We start from the raw sequence: 18,621 nt of genomic DNA, 5'->3' as shown, positions 1-18,621 counted from the left end.
TGATACAACACTGCCTCAGATCCTTGCTTCAACTGCTTGAGCACTATAAGTCACACAGACATAACTAGAGTTTCAGGAGTGCCAAGGAGCGTGTACCCAAGATGAAAACATATCCTGATGTCGACAGTGCAAAGGGAACAAAGTCTGAATATGAGAAACACGCAACGCCTGCTTTCTCGAGTGCAGTATTTGACACCACATTCAATGCAGGCTGTGGCTGTGGTCAAATCCTGCTTAAATCGAGTTTTAATCAGGGATGGCAACGGATGTGCACTTGAAACATTTTCCAAAAAGGTAGCAATTGTGGGATTTCTTTTAGGCGTGTAACTAGTAATCCCAGCCCAGCCATGTGTGCAGAAATATCAACAGTACCGGAGGATGCATCCGGCGGGCGAGACTACAGATCCAGACTGAGGAGCCGCATGGGGGCCGCGTTCTGGCCTCGGTCGCTGAAGCAGGTGCTGAAGAAGGGATAGACCTTCCCCGGGGGCCCGCGCACGAAGGAGTAGAGGAGCACCATGTCGTCGGCGCCGTAGAACGACACCCTTCTCTCTTCGCAGTCCAGCAAGACGCCGATCCTGCAGGGGGCGCCGGTGAGCCGCAGCGGGGTCCCCGGCTGAGTGCCCGCGGAGTACTCGTGCCCGCGGCGCAGGCGGAGCGTCCAGTAGCCGTTCTCGGGGCACAGCTTGACCCGCGCCTTGCGGTCCACGGACTCCAGCGCCACCCCCAGGTCCCACTTGGTCTTGCCCCTCACCCCCACCTCCCAGTAGTGCCTCCCGGAGTCGAAGCCCTGAGCCGCCAGCAGGTTGACGCACTGGCTGAAGCGCCTGGGGCTGGGCTCGGACAGCTGCACCTCGTCGCACTCCACCACCGCCGTTCGGTCCCGGGACAGAAGCAGGTTAGGGTGGGCAGTCTCCGGGTCAAAGGTCAGCTGAGCCAGCCCTGAAGACAGAACGGCATTTGCACTGTGAAACACACCGCGGACGGTTACAATGGTCCGCCCCTTTCATTCGTGCGATCACTGCCGTTTCCTCCAGCTGGCACTGGGGCATGCAATCCTTCAAGACTGTACTAAAATGTATCTAATCAATGGAGGAGCTAGACAGATTTTGTAATAAATGCAACAGACTCCAGTTCTGTTGATAAAAAGGTGATGTTAAATACCCTCGTGATACTGGAATTGTATTCACTTCAAGGCAGAGAGGGCAACCTCCACCTTGGAAATCAAGCATCTTGATATTACCTGGTTTTAGAAGCTTATACATCTTCCTCCAGATCATGTACTGTAACGGACCCAGGTATTTGCCATTTTCACGCTCGACATCGATCTCCGGTTCGTTGTTCAGTTGCAGTGCTGGGCTAAAAAAAAAAGAAAAGATGTAACTGCAATGTTGAAAGACTGGCTATGTCAGCTATGTTGCAGACCTTCACACATCTCCTTTTTAAATGCAGATCTGTTTTTTTTATTTAAATATCCAATCACCCATTTATTTAGGTCTCCCTTTTCCCGTCAGTTTTGGGAAAATACTACAGACAGATCAGCCAGGCTTGCAGCTATAGCCCTTACTCCTGCACCGGGGAGATGAAGACCTTGCACACTTCCTTCCTCAAAACACACTCGTCAGAGCCATCGGCGCTTTCTCGCGCTGTGAGCGACACCAAGGATCACAGCAGGACTCGCGCAGGTTTGAAGAGTGAAGTGTCTCTCACCTGGTGCAGGTGTCCAGCAAGTCCCAGCATGCAGGGAATCCTCCGGCTGACTACAGCCAGGTGGCGCTAGACCCAGACCATACTGTTTGGGAAACCCCATTCAATCAATGACAGAGCCCCGACTTAAACAGTGATGTTAGAATCATAAGACACAACTTCTGGTGCATAGTACGTTTTATTCACATGTCACTGTTTATGACCCATATGTTTATTCTGACACAATTCAAAGATTTAATTTTTTTAAAAAATCTGGAAAAATGTCAATTACTTGTTTCATTAATTCATTAAAGTAATGTTTTTTTTTTAAAACGACCCATTTACATTGACAACGCGTATATTTAAATCAGAACTGCTGTGGAGAACAGAATCTGTGTGCAGTTTATATCAGGATATGACAAAGAAAATACAAAAAAGTGTTATAATAAAATGGGAGGATTTAGTTCCATCTAGCCTCAGTGACAGATTTGGGTTTGTGTTCCTGTGTCGTTATACAACCAGTAGACAAAATTAGAGCTAACCAGAGCTACATAAGATTTTCTCAATTACCCAGACTCTGCTAATCTTAAAAGAAATCCTCCCTTCTGATTAAAAAAAACACATTTTAGTCAAGGACTTGAAAGTTACACAATGCCAGGGATTATCAGAATTATTTACTGCTGAAATACCCAAAACTACAAAATTAAATATAAACACAAGATACTGAATTTATTTTTCACTGGAATGTGCTAACTGGATTAACAGATTTATAAAATTTACGTAATGGATAATAATTTATTAAGGATTTCAAGACTAGTTTAACTTGCTCCTTTTACTGAAAAGACAATGAAAGCATCACAGGTCTCAACACAGAAGGCCTGTAAAATGTTGAACCTTTTGGCCTTGAATCCATTGGTTATGAGATTTTTGATGGCCTACATATGCTTACTTAAAAAAAAACCCATAAAGCCATCCGTGCTTATTTAACAAAGACAGGGATAGCCTTAGAAACTATAGTCTCTCAATCTAAGGATTATAAATCTTCCCCAAGGCAGAACCATGTTATTCAAAAGCAATTTTGGTCATGCAGCAAATTCATTTTCACTTCTACTCTGAACAGCCAAAAACTCCCGTCTGTTTACTGTGATAAAATAACCCTTTTATATCTGAACTAAAAAGAAAATCACTAAATCCTTTTAGAAGAGGGTCCCTCTTGTAAATTTAATGTCTGATCCTCCTTCACCTTTTCCACTATTTAGAAGTTACTTGAAAAGCACCTTCTCCTCACAGAGCCCTTAGACACATGACCAGATTATTGGAAACCACAGAACAATGAATACATACCCTGGGTCACCTTCTGGAATCTGAAAAGAAAGAAGAATGGTGAACAAAACCTTGAAACACATTTTGGATACATGTTCTTTTTGCCATGCTAAAGGAACACTTGTCACATGATCAGCAGGGGAGCGCAGGTTGTTTTTCTTGACAACATGCTGCATTCTTTTTACATTCCTTTTCACACCGCGCTCACGGGCAAAAGCCTTATTTTTTTAACCACCAAATTCGTACCCTCCTAACAAAATCAAAAGTGCAGTCACAATTAAAATTGTATTAAAACTGTCAGGGTGATAACTCAGTGAGAGCTTTCTTCAGAGTCGCAAAGATCACAGCAGCATGTGATGGTGCAATAAGACACCGATGACCATCATGCTACTGTTGTGCCCTTATAACCATATTAATCAGGATTATCATCTCCCACTCTCTCCATTAGCCACATGCTATGCTATTAATTTGCAAAAGATCATCTAATGCCATATTGCATACTGCAATTAAATGAACAATTTCCTTGGCTGCAATCGCAGGTGAGCAAGACATCACTGCAGACACTTGTCAGCAGGAAGCCACAGAACCATCAGTAAAAGCAATCTGATGGAATGACAGAAACCCACAGGGGTAAAGGTATTTTTTTTTTAAATGAAATAACCCATCAATCAGCACAAAGAGAAAGGAATCAGGGGAAAAAAACAGGATGAAAAGCCAGAAAAGAAAAGAACTTGGGTGCAAACGTGAAAGGTGGAACAAGCAAGGAAATCGTGATAAAGAACAAGCAGGGGGGTGGAAAAGACACTGTGCTGTGGGTCATAGCGCACGTCATGCTGTCGTCATTTAAACAGCATTCCTGTCATTTTTTGTTTCCGTAGTTAACACAGCTTTTTCCAGCAAGTCTATTTAACCATGTTTTCAAGAGGTCTCATTTTCTGTACAGAGGAGCGTGACATTCCCCTCTCCAGTGCCCTTTGACCCCAGAAACAAAATTCCAATAGGAGACTTGGAATCAGTTCCCAGAGGACCTGGTGTCTCCTGGCTTGTGTTCCACCGGAGCGCTCAGTTAAATAGCTGGAGTCATCATTTAATTTACAGCACGATTACAATGTGGCAGAACACATCTGAGTTGGTGATCCTCCAGTTGGCGATTCCAACACTCATGTGGTTTTTACCATCAAGAGGGAGTTTGAAACCAAGGGCATGAATCTCTGCGATGTGAAATTAAAACGGCATCGAAACGGAATCGAAACAGAACTGAAAGGTCACCTCCTCCAGCCCACTGTTCTCCATGGAATCAATGTTCTGCTGCAACGCTGTGATGCTCTCCTCCAGCTTCCTCACGGCCCCTTTCAGCTCCTCCAGGTGTCTGCCCAGCTCCCCCAGCATCTTCTCCTCCTCCACCCTCAGCTGTTCCAGCATGGCCATCTCCTCACTGAGCAGGACCTGGTGCAAGGCCTGGAACTCCTCCTTCACCCTGTCCTGCAGCTTAGTTCCTGCTCTCTGTGGGCAGGACAGTCAGATCAGCTGGGCAGGATGTATCTGCTCCACGATTTCTAAGGCCAAGATATTTTAAAATCTAAAGGAGGCACATCCAACATGGGCTCCATGCAACAGAGGCAAGGCTCTGCTGTAGCTCCATCCCATCTCGACAGATGCTTATGGGTAGTTGCAAGGTAATCAAGGACCAAACAGCCACAGTTGGCTGGTATTTATAAAACACCAAGAGTGTTAAACCTTGTTGAATTCACAGGTAATTGGTCCAACTTAAAGCCTGGATGAAAACCATGCAAGTATCCCTTGCTAAGTCACACTAGTGGGTCATCCGTCATTTCCTAACAGTTTGCTTTTGTTACCCACAGATTAAGGCCAGGGAGGCGTTAAATGTGTCCAAATAAAACAAAGAATAGGGTATTCGAGGGCTGAGGTGGAGCCAATCGCCGAAGGTCATGCAACCTCATAGACTAGTGTTGATGATGACCGTGTAACTCTATTAACCTGACATCTTCCTAAATGCACTGAGCAACGGGAAAAGCAGTAAGAGGTGATTTAATGGAATCAAACAATATCCAAGAAGAGAAACAAGTGGAGCTGTGGAATTAATCTATTTGCTCATTTGCAGTCTGCACTCGGATTCTGCTCCCAACTCAATACCCAAGCAGAAGCCAAGATATTCACCTTCACAATGTCCATTTTCTCTCCATTGCGCCTTATCTTGTTTAGGAAATCCTCCTTCTTGGTCAGATGAGACTCTAGGGAATCTTTCAGTTTTTTCTATGTGAGACACAAGCAGAAAAAAAGGCACTGTTGCCTGCTCATTTGTATTTCTCTTCAATAGGCTAGCTCCAGCATGCAAATGATCAAAGAAAAAGAAATCCCTTCCAATTTCTCAGTGACAAGTCACATGGTGTAGCTGAGATAATATTCTCCCATTTCTAGCAGGTAAAAGGTAAATATCTTTTATCACTCTATTATAAAACAGGAAGATAAGCTCAAATCATACAATGAATTTTAAGTAGCCAAAGCTTTTATCTTTGTTTACAATAAAGTAATGAAGCTTAACAATGCATGTTATAAACACCAGAAACAACTCATAACCATGACCCACAATGCACTTAACCCTTTCCTTTGTTCCATTTGTTCATTTACATACACAGGCTCAGACAATACATGTACTTCAAGGTCAGATCACATGGACTTCGGATGTTCGGATGAGTCTTCCCAATCCACATTTCACCTCATAACACACAACTGCGTTTAGGAGATAACTAATATATCTTTTATTTAAAAAAACAAACAAACAAATAAAACCAAATTATGAAGGAACCCATACCCTGGAATTCTACTGGTCTCTCGAAATCTCCCTCCGTCACACAGAATAATTGGAGCTCTGCCCCAGTCCCAGAGAGCTAGCGTATCTGCTCTACTCCTCACAAAGTAAACCAGCTGGTTACTGGACTAACTGGACCACTTTAACAGCTTTTCCCCACTCTCCCAGTACTTCTGCTTAAAAGAGACCTAGAAGACATTCGGGCATGCCCTGCCTTTAGGACCAGGATTGGACAGCCCCGAGTTAGGAGTTCAGGAATTCAGCTAGAACAGCAACCGGAAGTCTTTGTGGCCTCTGAACCACGGTAAGTCTAAAAGAAGAATCAGAATTAAAATATTTGATGCCCTTTAATTTCCCTTTTGTTCTCTAGACAAGTGAAAACATTCCCCGAATCTCCTAATAACACATCCCCAAATCCTGCTATTAGATCTTCAGGATTTCACTGTAAGCAGTTAGGCCTCATTAGTCAGATTTAACACGATCTTTAGAAAGTGGGAGAAGGCACAGTCTGTATGCTACACTGGAACTCTTCTGAACGGGTTCGGAGACCACCAGCATGCAATACAACACACAGGACAAGCAACCCTGCCCATACCTGCATGGTCCTCTGGTAGCTCTCAGTGCTCCTGGTCTTGACTTTCTCTACCATGCCCACCACAAGGTAGTTGGTCTGGAAGCTCTTGCTGGGGAACTCGCGGCGACACTGTGGACAAGACACAGGGCCTCTCGCCCGCCTCCAGAAAGCCGTGATGCAGCCCTTACAGTAGTGGTGCATGCAACCTAGCATCACAGGATCGGTGAAGAGCTCATAACAGATGGGGCAGGTCAGGTCTTCCCTCAGACTCATCCTCCTCCTGGTGGCTTCCATGGTTTTGTTTTCACCGTCTTGTCCTTGTATTGCAAAAACACTGGGGTGTCCCTCTTCCAGTCCAGTCTTCACTTGGGTGATCTTGGGTCAGCCTGCACAGTCAGACACTACCCTGATCATCAGAAGTCCTTACAAATCTCTGTACAAAAAGTCTGCACCCAATATTGGTTTGGTTATTCCATGTTATGACCATCTCAATAAGCTATACAAACTGTTTAATGTGTTATCTCACTAAATGTGGCAGACCTGATAAACTACGTCATACAAATTACAATGTCTTTAAAATCGAACTGTCTTTGTTCGGTCCCTGTATGAAACTTTAATCTCTTAACTCAGAAAAGGTCGGTATTAACTAGAAACAAAGTTTTCAAATGCACTGGTTTCTTCTTTACGAGAAAACATTTTCATTTCATAACTAGATTACAAATCTGTGGATGGCGTTGAGTTTCTCGATAACAATCCCCTGCCTACCACAACTGTTCTCGCTGTACTGACACAACCACAACCGGGACACTGACAGGTGCCCGCTGCACAACTCACAGAAGTGTCGCAGCTACTGTGCATTCCGCCTAGTAGCTACCAACACGCATGAAATACAATCTTAAACACTGTTTTAATGAATGCGCCAAACCATGGTGACTACTAGGGAATACAGCATTCATAAAGTTATTTTTAAGAGCCTTTAGTCTGTCCCGTGAAGTGCCTCATTCCACTTGCAGATTTAGGTGCAAGACAAACGGAGCAGCGTCCGTTTCCAGGCACATATCGCCAATCCACGCATTTTCAACTAAGAATCATTTCGATCTCAAGCCACTAGACAAGCAAACAAAACTTTCTTACCCACTTCGGGCTGACTGCAGCGGCTGTTTGCCTACTTCCCGAACAGCAAGAGGTGTGATTGAGCTGATCCCTGACAAATGAGCAAGCTCCTTTCATCCCTGCCCGGTTCGATAGGCGGATACACTGCACGTCGTATGAGCTCTTCTTTACACGGAGATCAGGTGCTCGGGGTTACATAAGTGTATCACTTTTAAAACCGAAAGTTTAGTCTGGGAGGAAGCTGGACTTGGAGGCGAAGTGTTTTTTTGTTTGCCGACGGAGCGAAATAAAGTCACGAGTTTAGTGGCGCTTGCCAGTGTTGCGCAAGACGAAAGCCCATGCAGCGCATCACGTTTTCAACAGTTGAAGTCTTAAAAAGTGTATGAACCCTTGGTTATTCACATGAGAAAAGAAACTAGTGAATTGCATTGCATTGTATTTTTGAGTCCATATGTTTCTAGACGTCGTGAACAAGTACTGTAGTGTGACGCTGTTTTAACTTTGAACCAGTTTGTTCTCAGCTGGTGAGCACAACAAAGCGTCACAGAGCCAACTCAATTTTACTGCAATGACACAATGACAAAAGGTCAGTCACAGAATCGACTTTTTTTATTATTCGAGTAAAAGCAGATGCCGAAAACAGACCTTAAATCACCACACATAATAACGTCGCCTTAACAAAACAACACCTGTTCTTTTTTCTATCCATATTCAGCACCACTCAAAATGTGTGGAAGAAAAGCAGATAAACATGTCTCAAGTGTTACTTTATTTGGTCTGTTAATTTTGTGGTCTGTTAATACAACTAATATAATAATAATTCTTCCTTACACTTAAATAGCTCGTTTATAGACACTCCACTCAAAGCTCTTTACAGGTAATGGGGATCCCCTCCACCAATGTGCAGCCCCACAGTGCGCCAGAACGCTCACCACACATCAGCTATTAGTGGCGAGAAGAACAGAGTAATGAAACCAGTTGATAAATTTCCCATTGGTAAGGACCAATGGGAAATTTGGCCAGGATGCCAGGGTGACACTCCTACTCTTTTCGAGAAACTCCCTGGGATTTCTAATAACCTCAGAGAGTCAGGACCTCGATTTTACGTTTCATCTGGAGGAAGGCACCTGTATTTTCCAGTATAGTGTCCCCATCACTATACTGGGGCATTAGGACCCACACAGACCGCAGGGTGTGTGCCCTCTACTGGCCCCACTAACATGCTGCTAGAATACATTTATACAAATTATTCATCGTTCTGTGGAGAGATGATTTAGAACACGACCTGAAAAAAATATTCACTGTTCCGGAAGATTAAGAAGATCAAAGAGCACTGGCTACTTCAAAACCGCTTTGAAAACCTCTGATGAATTATCTCAGTGGAGCCTGTCACCCGAGCAGTTGTGCCTTTTTCTTCATCCCCACGACACTGGAACTGGGTCTGCACACAAACGATTAAAATCATTCCATTGGTTTTGATTAAGATCATTCAGAATCTATCACATTTGAATGCTTTTCGAAAAAGTAACATTCCTTTTACCCATTTTCATACTCGTTACAGTAGGTATCGCAAAAGTTAAGCAGTGCTAATATGAAAGACAACAACACGTGTCTTTATTTTTTAAATCAACTTTTTATTTACCTGTCGAAAAAAAGTAATGTGTACTCAGACGACATGTCTTCTCCACGGTAAGAGGCAAACGTAAGAGCTACTACATTTTGTTGTTTTGTTGGTCTTGATTCCCATTAGTACTACTGTACTAATATTGTACATATTGTAGTATGTATTGCAAATCACTTGCCAATATTGTGCCATGTGTTCATGGGACTGAGATAAAGTTAATTAGAATTGACAAGATATTTCTCCTTTTCAGTTTTTTTCCACGTTACGCAGCTTCAGATGGTTCACACTTTAATAAACAGCAGAGATGGGCGGCCATCTGAAACTGCAGTCGGTGGCATTTTGAGAATGATGGCAATTTGATGATTTCCATAGAAAGCGACATTTTTGTCAGATGATATTGAACTGCGCTGCTTACACTTCAAAAGAAGACAAAACATCCATACATTCAAAAAAAGTCAATACTTTAGAGTAACGCCTATTGCTTTGTCAGTCAGTTATTACTGTTTTTCAATAATTAATTTTCAGCTTCTTTGCAGTGCTGAAAGATTTTTTTTTTTATCCTACACCAAGTGCACCAAGTGAATCAAAGCAGAACTACAGCAATCACAGGGATGGAACCCCTCCCTTCTTCTGTGGTTTCCTCAGTGGCATTTCCTTCCTTTATCTTCTGTTTAATTGCTGGAGTAGTTTATACAGAGGCTCTTCACAGACGGATGTCAGATCAAAAAAAAAAAAGAGTGGTCTGGAGTGGTCTAGATCAAATCTGAACAAACTCAATTCAAGTTTGGATGAGGATTGTGAGCAGAACAGAAAATCACCCAAGAGATTATCAGACAGCCCTTTCATGTTCTTATGATGGAGTTAAAGATGAATGTCAGCAGTGCCAGAGATAATCACATTTAACAGAGATATCTGAAATTTGTTTTACATGGTGGGTACAGTCCTCAGTCAAATTCCCTCTGTTTCTGTCTGTATTTGCTGTTCCAGATGACAGTAGTGACTCTTTTCTGCCAGAATGTTCTCTGTTGCCCTCTGTTCCTCAAGTGCATGATGTCAAAGAGAGCCCCCCAGGGCTCATGAGTAGCCCGAGGGCAGGTCTTATTCCCTGGTGTCCTGACCGTCTGGGTCCGTTATGAATTTAACTTCCTTGATCCTGATTCCTCACCCCCATTCCTGTGTCTGTTTGGATAGATATCCCGGATATGGACTTTTGGACTGCTTGCTGGTTTGCCCTTCAGGATTGTTTTGGATTTGTTCGCCTGCTCCACGCCCCCCGAACACCGGAACACCGCCGTCACGCCCCCCTGTCAGTCATCCTGTCTTGATCTTTCCGTGTTTCCCTGTTGCCCTTCTCCAGTCTCTTCCGGATTTTACCGTCTGCATAGGGTCCTAAATACGCACTACACGGGAGTCTGAACTGGTTCCCGTTACAGTTGTCAGGTCAGATATTATATTATGAATATTATAGAAATATTTACAATATTGGGAAATATTTCCACACTAAAATTCACACAAGTGAAAATTCCTGCTGCAATCCAAACTATTTTGTTGAATGTAAAGAGTGGATATTTTAAAACTGGAAAACAGAAGCACGGACCCATCTTGATGTCACTGATGGTTACTTCTCACCAGCCTAACACATAAATAAGTCAAATTACATATAAAAGAACAGAAAGCTTTTGGTATACCCTGGATTTATGTAACATAATGACAGCATTACAAATAATGAGTATGTGTATACAGTACTGAATGAAGCTGAATCTGAGTATTTTTGAAAAACAGTCCCTATGACTCTAAATTGGATGAAGTGGTTAGAAAATGGATGCATGAATGAAAAATAATCATGAATAAAATAATAATATTATTAGAGGTACTAGTCCTATTGTCATGTGTGACTCTGTCATTTCAGAATATTGTCTACAAACCTATAGGGAGTGACTTGTCAGGTTTGAGAGTCATTGTGTCTCGTTAGATCAGCTGTGGTGCCACTCATGGCTGAGCTGCAGCTGTTGGACGTGTCTGATTTAGGTGTGCAGATGGAAAGCTTACTGAACCAAATGCTTTGAAAAATCACGGAAAGGCAAGAGTTTAATTTGTTGAGAGGATGTCTGAACGTTGGCTCTGTTTCAAGCCAATGGCTTGTCGACAGACATAAACATTTCTTTTTGGGGCCTAGAAGTGGAATGAACGTTGTGAGAACACCCCACTGAAAAGAGATTTCTGAGTGCAGTTTTATTATGGGGCGTTCCTGCTTTCACTTTCACAGAGTGTGATACCAAAACAAAGGGAACTTCCTCTGTTCTGGTGAGGCAATGACACAATCTGTAATAAACATAAAGAACTAAGGGGCTAGCCTCTTTGAAATCTACCTAAATAAATTCACATGAAGAAAATACATTGTGTCACTGCAGGAAGACAGCCAGTATTGTCGTCGACTTCAGCTACACCTACTCTATTCTTCTCAGACCTTTGATGTCACAAGTAGAGTCACCAAATACTTATTTGACATTCTTGGATTTCTTTTGATTGTTTCACTTTCATTTTTTGGATGTCATATTTGTGTTTGATCCTATCTTCTTCTGAATTTTCTCCAGTTTTTCCTTTTCTTTTTTGCCAGGCTCAAGGTCTCTGTCACCTGTTATTTTATGCAACACTGAGAGGTTTTCAACTCTATCAGCAGTATTTAATTTATTTTAAATCCAATATACTGTCAATTTAAAACAATGATTTTTTTAGAAACAGGTTGTCAAAAAAGTTTAATTTTCTAAATTACATTTAAGGAAGGCACAGTATAAATTCAGTTGTTAATCAATTGAGTCAATTCATTTAATTGGTATACTGTATTTGAAACATTTTTTTTCTTTCCTAAGTGCCACACATAAGAAAAACACATTATAAAGAATAGAAGGTCACACTTCACTCTGAAAAAGGTAGCAGAGGTTCATGAAACATTTTTTTAAAATCAGGTAAAGGATTTCACTGTTGTCATAATTTATGCACCAGCTAAAGTAAACTACTTCATTCCATAAGATGAATTTCAGAGACAGTATGCAATGTTTATGCTAAAATATTCCTTAAAATTGTAGCTAACTTCTCATGTTAGGTATGACATGGTGTGTGTACATCCTCGAAGCTTCTTTTTTTAAATCACCAACTCAACTCCTTTCATCAAGTGTCAAAGGTCAAATTGTGACCTTTTGAAAACAAAGCACACATAAATTCAACTATTTTTCTTAAGGTTTTCTTAACTTGCAAAGCCACACAAGAATAAAACACAGGCCTAACATGGTTTCAGGCAAATCAGGTTTCTGCTAGAGATCAGCACTCTTTAGTTGATCCCAGGAATTGTATGACATAAAAATAAATAACACAAGTTTCACAGAATTTAATAATAATGTCCAAAAACCATTGGGATAGAGATATCAGCTTCCTTCACCTGTCAAGTAAAAGGTCAATCTCACTTGTCATTGTAAGCAATATCAAAATACAGTGACTTTTAAAGTCCTGTCATGATGGAGATTCCAAATAAATGATACCAGAAAAATCATAAGACTTGACGGTAACTGTATATTTCAAACTTTCTTTACATTTAACTTATGCCACAAAGAGCTTGATCTATTGTCCTCCTCGAAAATCAATCAGCAAAATGAGACGTGTTCTTAGAATTAGTATTACTGTACTTCTGTATTTCAGCCCAATATACTTTGTCTGCAATGATTAAAATACCAAATAAAATAAAATGGAAAAAAAAATGCAATCCAATATTCAAGCCAGGTGATGAAGACATGATCGCACACCTAAACGGGCTGATTAGTGTAAAAAGAGAAATTGCACATGCAATTCAAATCAATCACGAATGATATGGAAAAGAAGGAAGTTATCTAGCTCAGTGGCATAAAAATCATTAATCAATAGCAAATTAGAGAGTGATTATAGTTGCTTCAGTGTTCAAGGAATGTGAGCTCTTTGAGCAATCCATCTTTAGTGTGAGATACAGAAGCCAGAGAATTGCTTCATTAGTGCCAAAGTTATAAAATATGTTCATCTAGCTTCAAGGCAAATTATTACGTCGTCTTGTTTGTAGCCTAAATTGGATCTAAAACTTAACAGACCGTACAGGATGCCTATACTATTTGTGTCTGGAAAAGGCAATATGAATTCACCGTTCTGGAAATGTGTGGGGAAATTTGACAATCTCACTGAGTACCACGAATTTCAGATGAGGGTGTGATAAATACAGAGACCTGGAGCGGCTTTGAGGCCCATTTAAAGATGGAATTGAACTCTTCTAACGAACCTTTGTAAGGCCTTTAACATTTGTGAGTGAAGACAACATGGGTAGAATTGTATCTTCAGATTCAAGGGGAAAGATTCCCTTTATGAAACCTTTAATCCCTGTAACATACAAAAAGCCTGAACACAGAATAGTCAATGACATGGTAGCAATTACATATTTGTTAACAATAACCAGCATATCTTCATATCTAATTGCTTTACTAATAGACTTGTGCTGTAACAGTTAAATGGACTGGTGTCCCCTCCAGGACCCTGGGACAGGCTCTGTCTCCCCTGTGACCCTGAATGGGATGAAGTGGTGAGAAAATGGAAGGATGGGTATATCGGTAAAATGAAGTTTCATTTGTCAGCCCTAAATCCACATGAGTCTGCTAAATGTTGTGGAGCCATTAAGAAATTAGAAACATTGACAGGTTTTCTTCTCATCTGGTCTTCAGATCTCCCCCCTTTCCAAAAGCTGGTTCACTCTGCAGCTGAGATTTTTCTGTACTTTAAGAACAGCAGGAAGGTTGCTAACAACAGGAGGCCATCTGCTCCATCTTGTCTCTTTGGTTGCCTGTGGCTTCGTGATCCAAGAGTCGTTCCTTAAAGCACATGAAGTCAGTTTTACAGACATCATTAGGGATTTTCTTCCAGTCCCTTGTGACTCTTTGAACAAGGAGGCGTGTGCTTCCCAACTAATCCGATCACAGATTTTACCCAAAATGATGTTTCAATCTTTATTTAAGGGAAGTTAAACATTACAGACTTTTAGGCTACATCTGCCAACATGGAAACTCCCAGGTTTCCCATAGTGTCCTCATTCCACTTCCTCTCTAAAAGTACACAGATAACCAGTTAAGTCTATAAAGCTTAAAACAGAACAGAGGCTTGTTCCTAATTTAATGATAACACTCTTTTTAGAGTTTTATCAATTGCTATGCATTTTGGAAAATGAGAAATCAAGAATGACAAAAGCAGATTTGTGGCTGTCAATTTTGTTTTCTTCTGTCTTGCACATTTTACAAACACTGAGCCATTTAAGACAGGGCTAAAATAAGGAAAAGCTTTGAACTCACATGTGAATTTTTAAAACCGTTTTAAATTGTTTAAACTGCTTTCTGGGGGTTCAACTTGATCTTTTTCTTTTCAGAAACAAACAAAAAATGAACACACAAACAAAGCAAAATTCCCACCTTCATCTGCCCCCCTCCAAGAGCACAGGCCTTTCAAGCCTTCCTCAAAACCCACTCTAGCAAGCAACAGGTGTTACACGCGGGACACCAGTCCATCGCAGGGCGCACGGACACAAACACACACACTCACACCAGGGCCAAGTTTACACAGGCCAATCACCTACCAGCATGTGAACACGGGGAGAACATACAAACTCCACACGGACAGCATCCCAGGAACTTAACCCAGGGCCCCGGTGAAGCAGCAGTGCTCACCACTGCACCACTGAGCCCTCCTCTAATGATACTATTTTTTTCTCAGTTAACCATATTTTTTTTCAAGACAAAGGCATGTTGTTTATTTCTCCCTGTCTTCCGGAATTCGAATTCCTGCTGGTATGAGTCATGTGTAGTCCGGTGGAGAGGTATGAACCAGGTTAGCACTGTGCAAGTATTCAACGTGTCCTTTGGATCTCACCTTTTCTCAACTATGGGACTGGCAGACACTCTACTTATAGAAAGTGATAAATATGGGTCATTATGAGGCAGATTATAGGATCATTAGTGCTCTGCAGGAGACCTAGGTTGACTGTTATTGTGGAAGCAAAGGTAAGACTATGACATGGGTACTGGAATTAGAGGTCTTGCAGTGATGGATGCTAACAAGCAGTTTAAGAATCAATCAGGGCCTTTTTTATCCTGTGACAGCAAAGAGCACCATGCTAGCAAGAAAGTCCGAAGCCCGGTCTGTGTGCCTGAGATGTAAAGAGATGTGCTCACAAAGAATGTCACAAAAATGACACAGTGTCCTAGACTTTTGCATTTCAGAGGCTTCACTGATAATACTGTGATCTTCTGTTTTTCACTGTCAGCTTCAGAGATTCACTCTCAATAAAGACAGTCCAAAAAGTCAATTTTTCCAAGGTATTTCCTTTGAACTTGATCTATTCAGTTAATTGGAATAACCATAAACTAATATATTTTTAGAGCTTGAGAATGTATTAGATTGTTAATCGTGTATATTTGTATGTACTTATATCTTCCCCTTTAAGAGCAAAACTATAAAACAGTGAAGGTTTTTTCATTATATAACTAATCCTACAAATCAAGAACCTGTGCACCTTAACAACATCTGTAGACCCATTATATCAAGAAGGCCTTTATTTCAGTCACAGGCGTTTCTTAAGGGCAATTTCATTGACTTAAAGTAAGACTTTGTGAAAAGACTTTCTCAATATGAAACCCTGAAGGCTTTAATAAGACAAATCAGAAACCTTTTAATCTTTTGTTGTTCAGATGAATTTCTTGAATCTGCTACACAAAAGTAAAAAAAAACACATAACAGCTGTTTGTAAATTGTACCATTTTCTGAAGATAAGAATTGAGTTTAATTAAAAAAAAAACAGGGATAAAAGCATCATGGGCTTTTAAAATGGGTAACCTTTAAAATCTTGCTGTCTTCCCAAGACAAATTTACTGTACGTTCAGTGACTTAACTGGAGCAGTATATTTAAATTTCAGAAAGGCCACTTCAAAATGGATAGTCTTTCTTACGTTCACATAAACAATATTGTCAAATATTATTGGTTTTCTAAGGACAGTGATGAAAGTGAGGTTATATATTAAACTAAGGTTACCATAAATTTAAAGCAAACAGCAATCCTTTTGTATTGGGTCTAAACAAATTCAAATAAAGGTAATGGGTTTTTTAAATTTTGCTCTGGAAGATTTCATTATGATTTTTTCTACTTACCAAGACCAGCAAAATCCGCTTTGTAAGCTTTGCTGGGTACATGTTACAGCACCTCGAAGAACTCTCTTGCCAGCACGCGCTGCATGCAGATTTCACATCCGTTTTATTTGAGTTCTTTGAGCTGTAGCTCAGAATAAAAGGATGTTATATATAACAACAGGACAAAATGAGGGAAAATAAATATTACATCACTTAAGCAATATTACTATTATCTTCTTCTTATTATGGACTTGTTAGCCTATTCTGTGTTTTTAGGGAATTCAGATTTACTGTGTGAAGAATCACTCAGAATGGCCTCTCCTGGTTAGTGAGTGCATTTTAGAATAGGGAGAAAGGCTCCTATTCATTTTGTGGCATCCAGATTAGAGAGACAAGGATTCAATCATTGGTTGTATACTATCTAGTTTAGAAGGCAGCTCATCTCTTCTTTTGGCCTCTGTAGGCATTATTTAAGAGTCGAACACTTGGTTTTCTGGGTGGTCTAGATGTGGATCTCCGAAACACATTGTAGTCTTGTAAATAGAGAATCTTTCCTGTTGTATGTTTATGTTTTGTGTAGTGTGTGTGTGTCACTGTCTTTGTTGTTAAACATTTGTTTAAGCAAGAATGCCTGAATTATTACTGTTTTCACCAAAGCTGTGCTAGAGAACAAAGAATTAATGCGCCTCTATACAGTACTATACAGCACCAACCACTCGGGTATATTCTTGGCAGAAATCCTTACAAGTGGGGGATTTAATTATTTATTTCACGTATTGACTAATCTGCTTGGTCATTTCCTAATATTTCTCCATTTCGTAACCCCCCACCTGTAACATGACCTACGTTCTCTTCAAGACCAGTCCACAGCACCTATTTTTATCTACTGTACGTTAGTGGTTCCACAGGGAGTAAGGACTTGGTGCTGAAAAAACACTAAACCAGCAAGCAGACCAGTTACCAGTTTAATCAGGCACAGTGATTACAGGCCCATTTGGACCACTCTGGGTGCAGGTGTGAGAAACACTGCTCTAGATACTATCAGACTGTACTGCTGGTCAGTTATTACCCCAGGTTTCCAACATCTACAAAGCCAGTTATCTTCAAGAAGGTACAGTACATGGTGCGACTGACAGTACCTGACTAGTCCTCCTCATGAAAAGAAAAGTCCAACATCAAAGATGCTGATTAGACATTGCCTGAAGGTTTACCACACATACAGTACAGTGTCTCTGTGCAGCATAAATTCATAGACAAACACACTCTTAGGTTTTTACTCTACTACACTTCTATCTGTTACATAGTGGACTTACCGGGGCATGGTTTTATTTTCTTACCTTTTTATTATTTTGAGTTTAATACTAAAGTACAGATTGTTTTAACATTCCCTCATTCCTGAGTCAATCTCCTTTAATACGTTCTACATTAACCACAGAGGAAGAGTTTTCATCTGAATGTGTATTTTTTCTGAAGCAGAAAAAAACCCTGAAATCAAATAGTTTTTTTTTATGCAAACAGAAGTTAGTGCCCTGGGGCATGAAGTCATGAAATCCAGTCAATTATTTTTTTAAAAAAACCTTCATTATCAATCTCCATGGAAACCTTAGCGCTGCATGGAAACTGTAAATCTGGTCTAAAACATTCTGTCTTAAACAGTGTCAGACAGTCAGCTAATTGTTTCATCCTGTTTAAGAGTTCCAAACACAGGAAAAAAAATTTAGCTTTCCGTAACTTGTTGCTGTTCTAAACCTGAAACGGTGATCCATTAAATAAATACAATCAGGCCCGTCTTGATGCACAGAACGCAATAAGATTTAGAATGCATATTGAATGTCCATTTAGACACAATTCTTTTTTGGAGGAAAGAGCGAATCTTCACATACTGAGCTGTTCCTTTTGCATTTTAATCCATGCAGTCCTATTTCTAACTCCCTCCCTGCCACAGAGCATTGTTATTGGATTGTATGAATCTTCCTCATAGAAGGAAAGGGCATCAGAGGAGATGTGCAAAGGCGTGGCTCTTCATGGTCCTGTCTCCCCAGCTCTCCAACAGCGCAGGGCTATAAACTTCAGCAAAGACCTTGAATCTCATCCTAATGCAAACACTGACTTCTCATCTCATCATATAATATGGAACAAGCTGCCCATCCATGTGGTTGAAGCTGATGTCATGGCGTCTTTCAAGAAACAGCTGGATGAAATCTTTGGATCAATGAAATATTAACTATCAAATGCTCTTGATGGGCCAAACAGGCTCCTCTGGTTTGTAACCTCTCTTGTGTTTGAATG

General features: G+C 40.8%; 1 protein-coding gene across 3 annotated transcripts; it reads right to left on the bottom strand.

Annotated features, from left to right (window-relative positions):
• Positions 1–55: 55 nt before the first annotated feature.
• trim105 (tripartite motif containing 105) lies at positions 56–7,877 on the bottom strand. 3 transcript variants are annotated; one of them, XM_015350016.2, is made up of 7 exons: positions 7,548–7,877; positions 6,435–6,814; positions 5,188–5,283; positions 4,279–4,512; positions 3,031–3,050; positions 1,244–1,359; positions 56–942 (listed from the first exon to the last, which is right to left on the bottom strand). In XM_015350016.2, exons 2-7 carry the CDS (start codon positions 6,705–6,707, stop codon positions 398–400), a joined length of 1,284 nt encoding a protein of 427 aa, XP_015205502.2. In that variant the 5' UTR covers positions 6,708–6,814; positions 7,548–7,877; the 3' UTR covers positions 56–397. The 3 variants fall into 3 exon arrangements, with proteins under 3 accessions (XP_015205502.2, XP_015205501.2, XP_015205503.2); XM_015350015.2 differs by having other exon boundaries at positions 6,435–6,799; XM_015350017.2 differs by having other exon boundaries at positions 6,435–6,799; positions 7,552–7,877.
• Positions 7,878–18,621: the final 10,744 nt, after the last annotated feature.

Source organism: Lepisosteus oculatus, chromosome 11, assembly GCF_040954835.1.
Source record: "Lepisosteus oculatus isolate fLepOcu1 chromosome 11, fLepOcu1.hap2, whole genome shotgun sequence".
NCBI lineage: Eukaryota > Metazoa > Chordata > Actinopteri > Semionotiformes > Lepisosteidae > Lepisosteus > Lepisosteus oculatus.
Note: the sequence above shows the minus strand (reverse complement) of the source record. Positions and strands in the feature narration are given on the sequence as shown.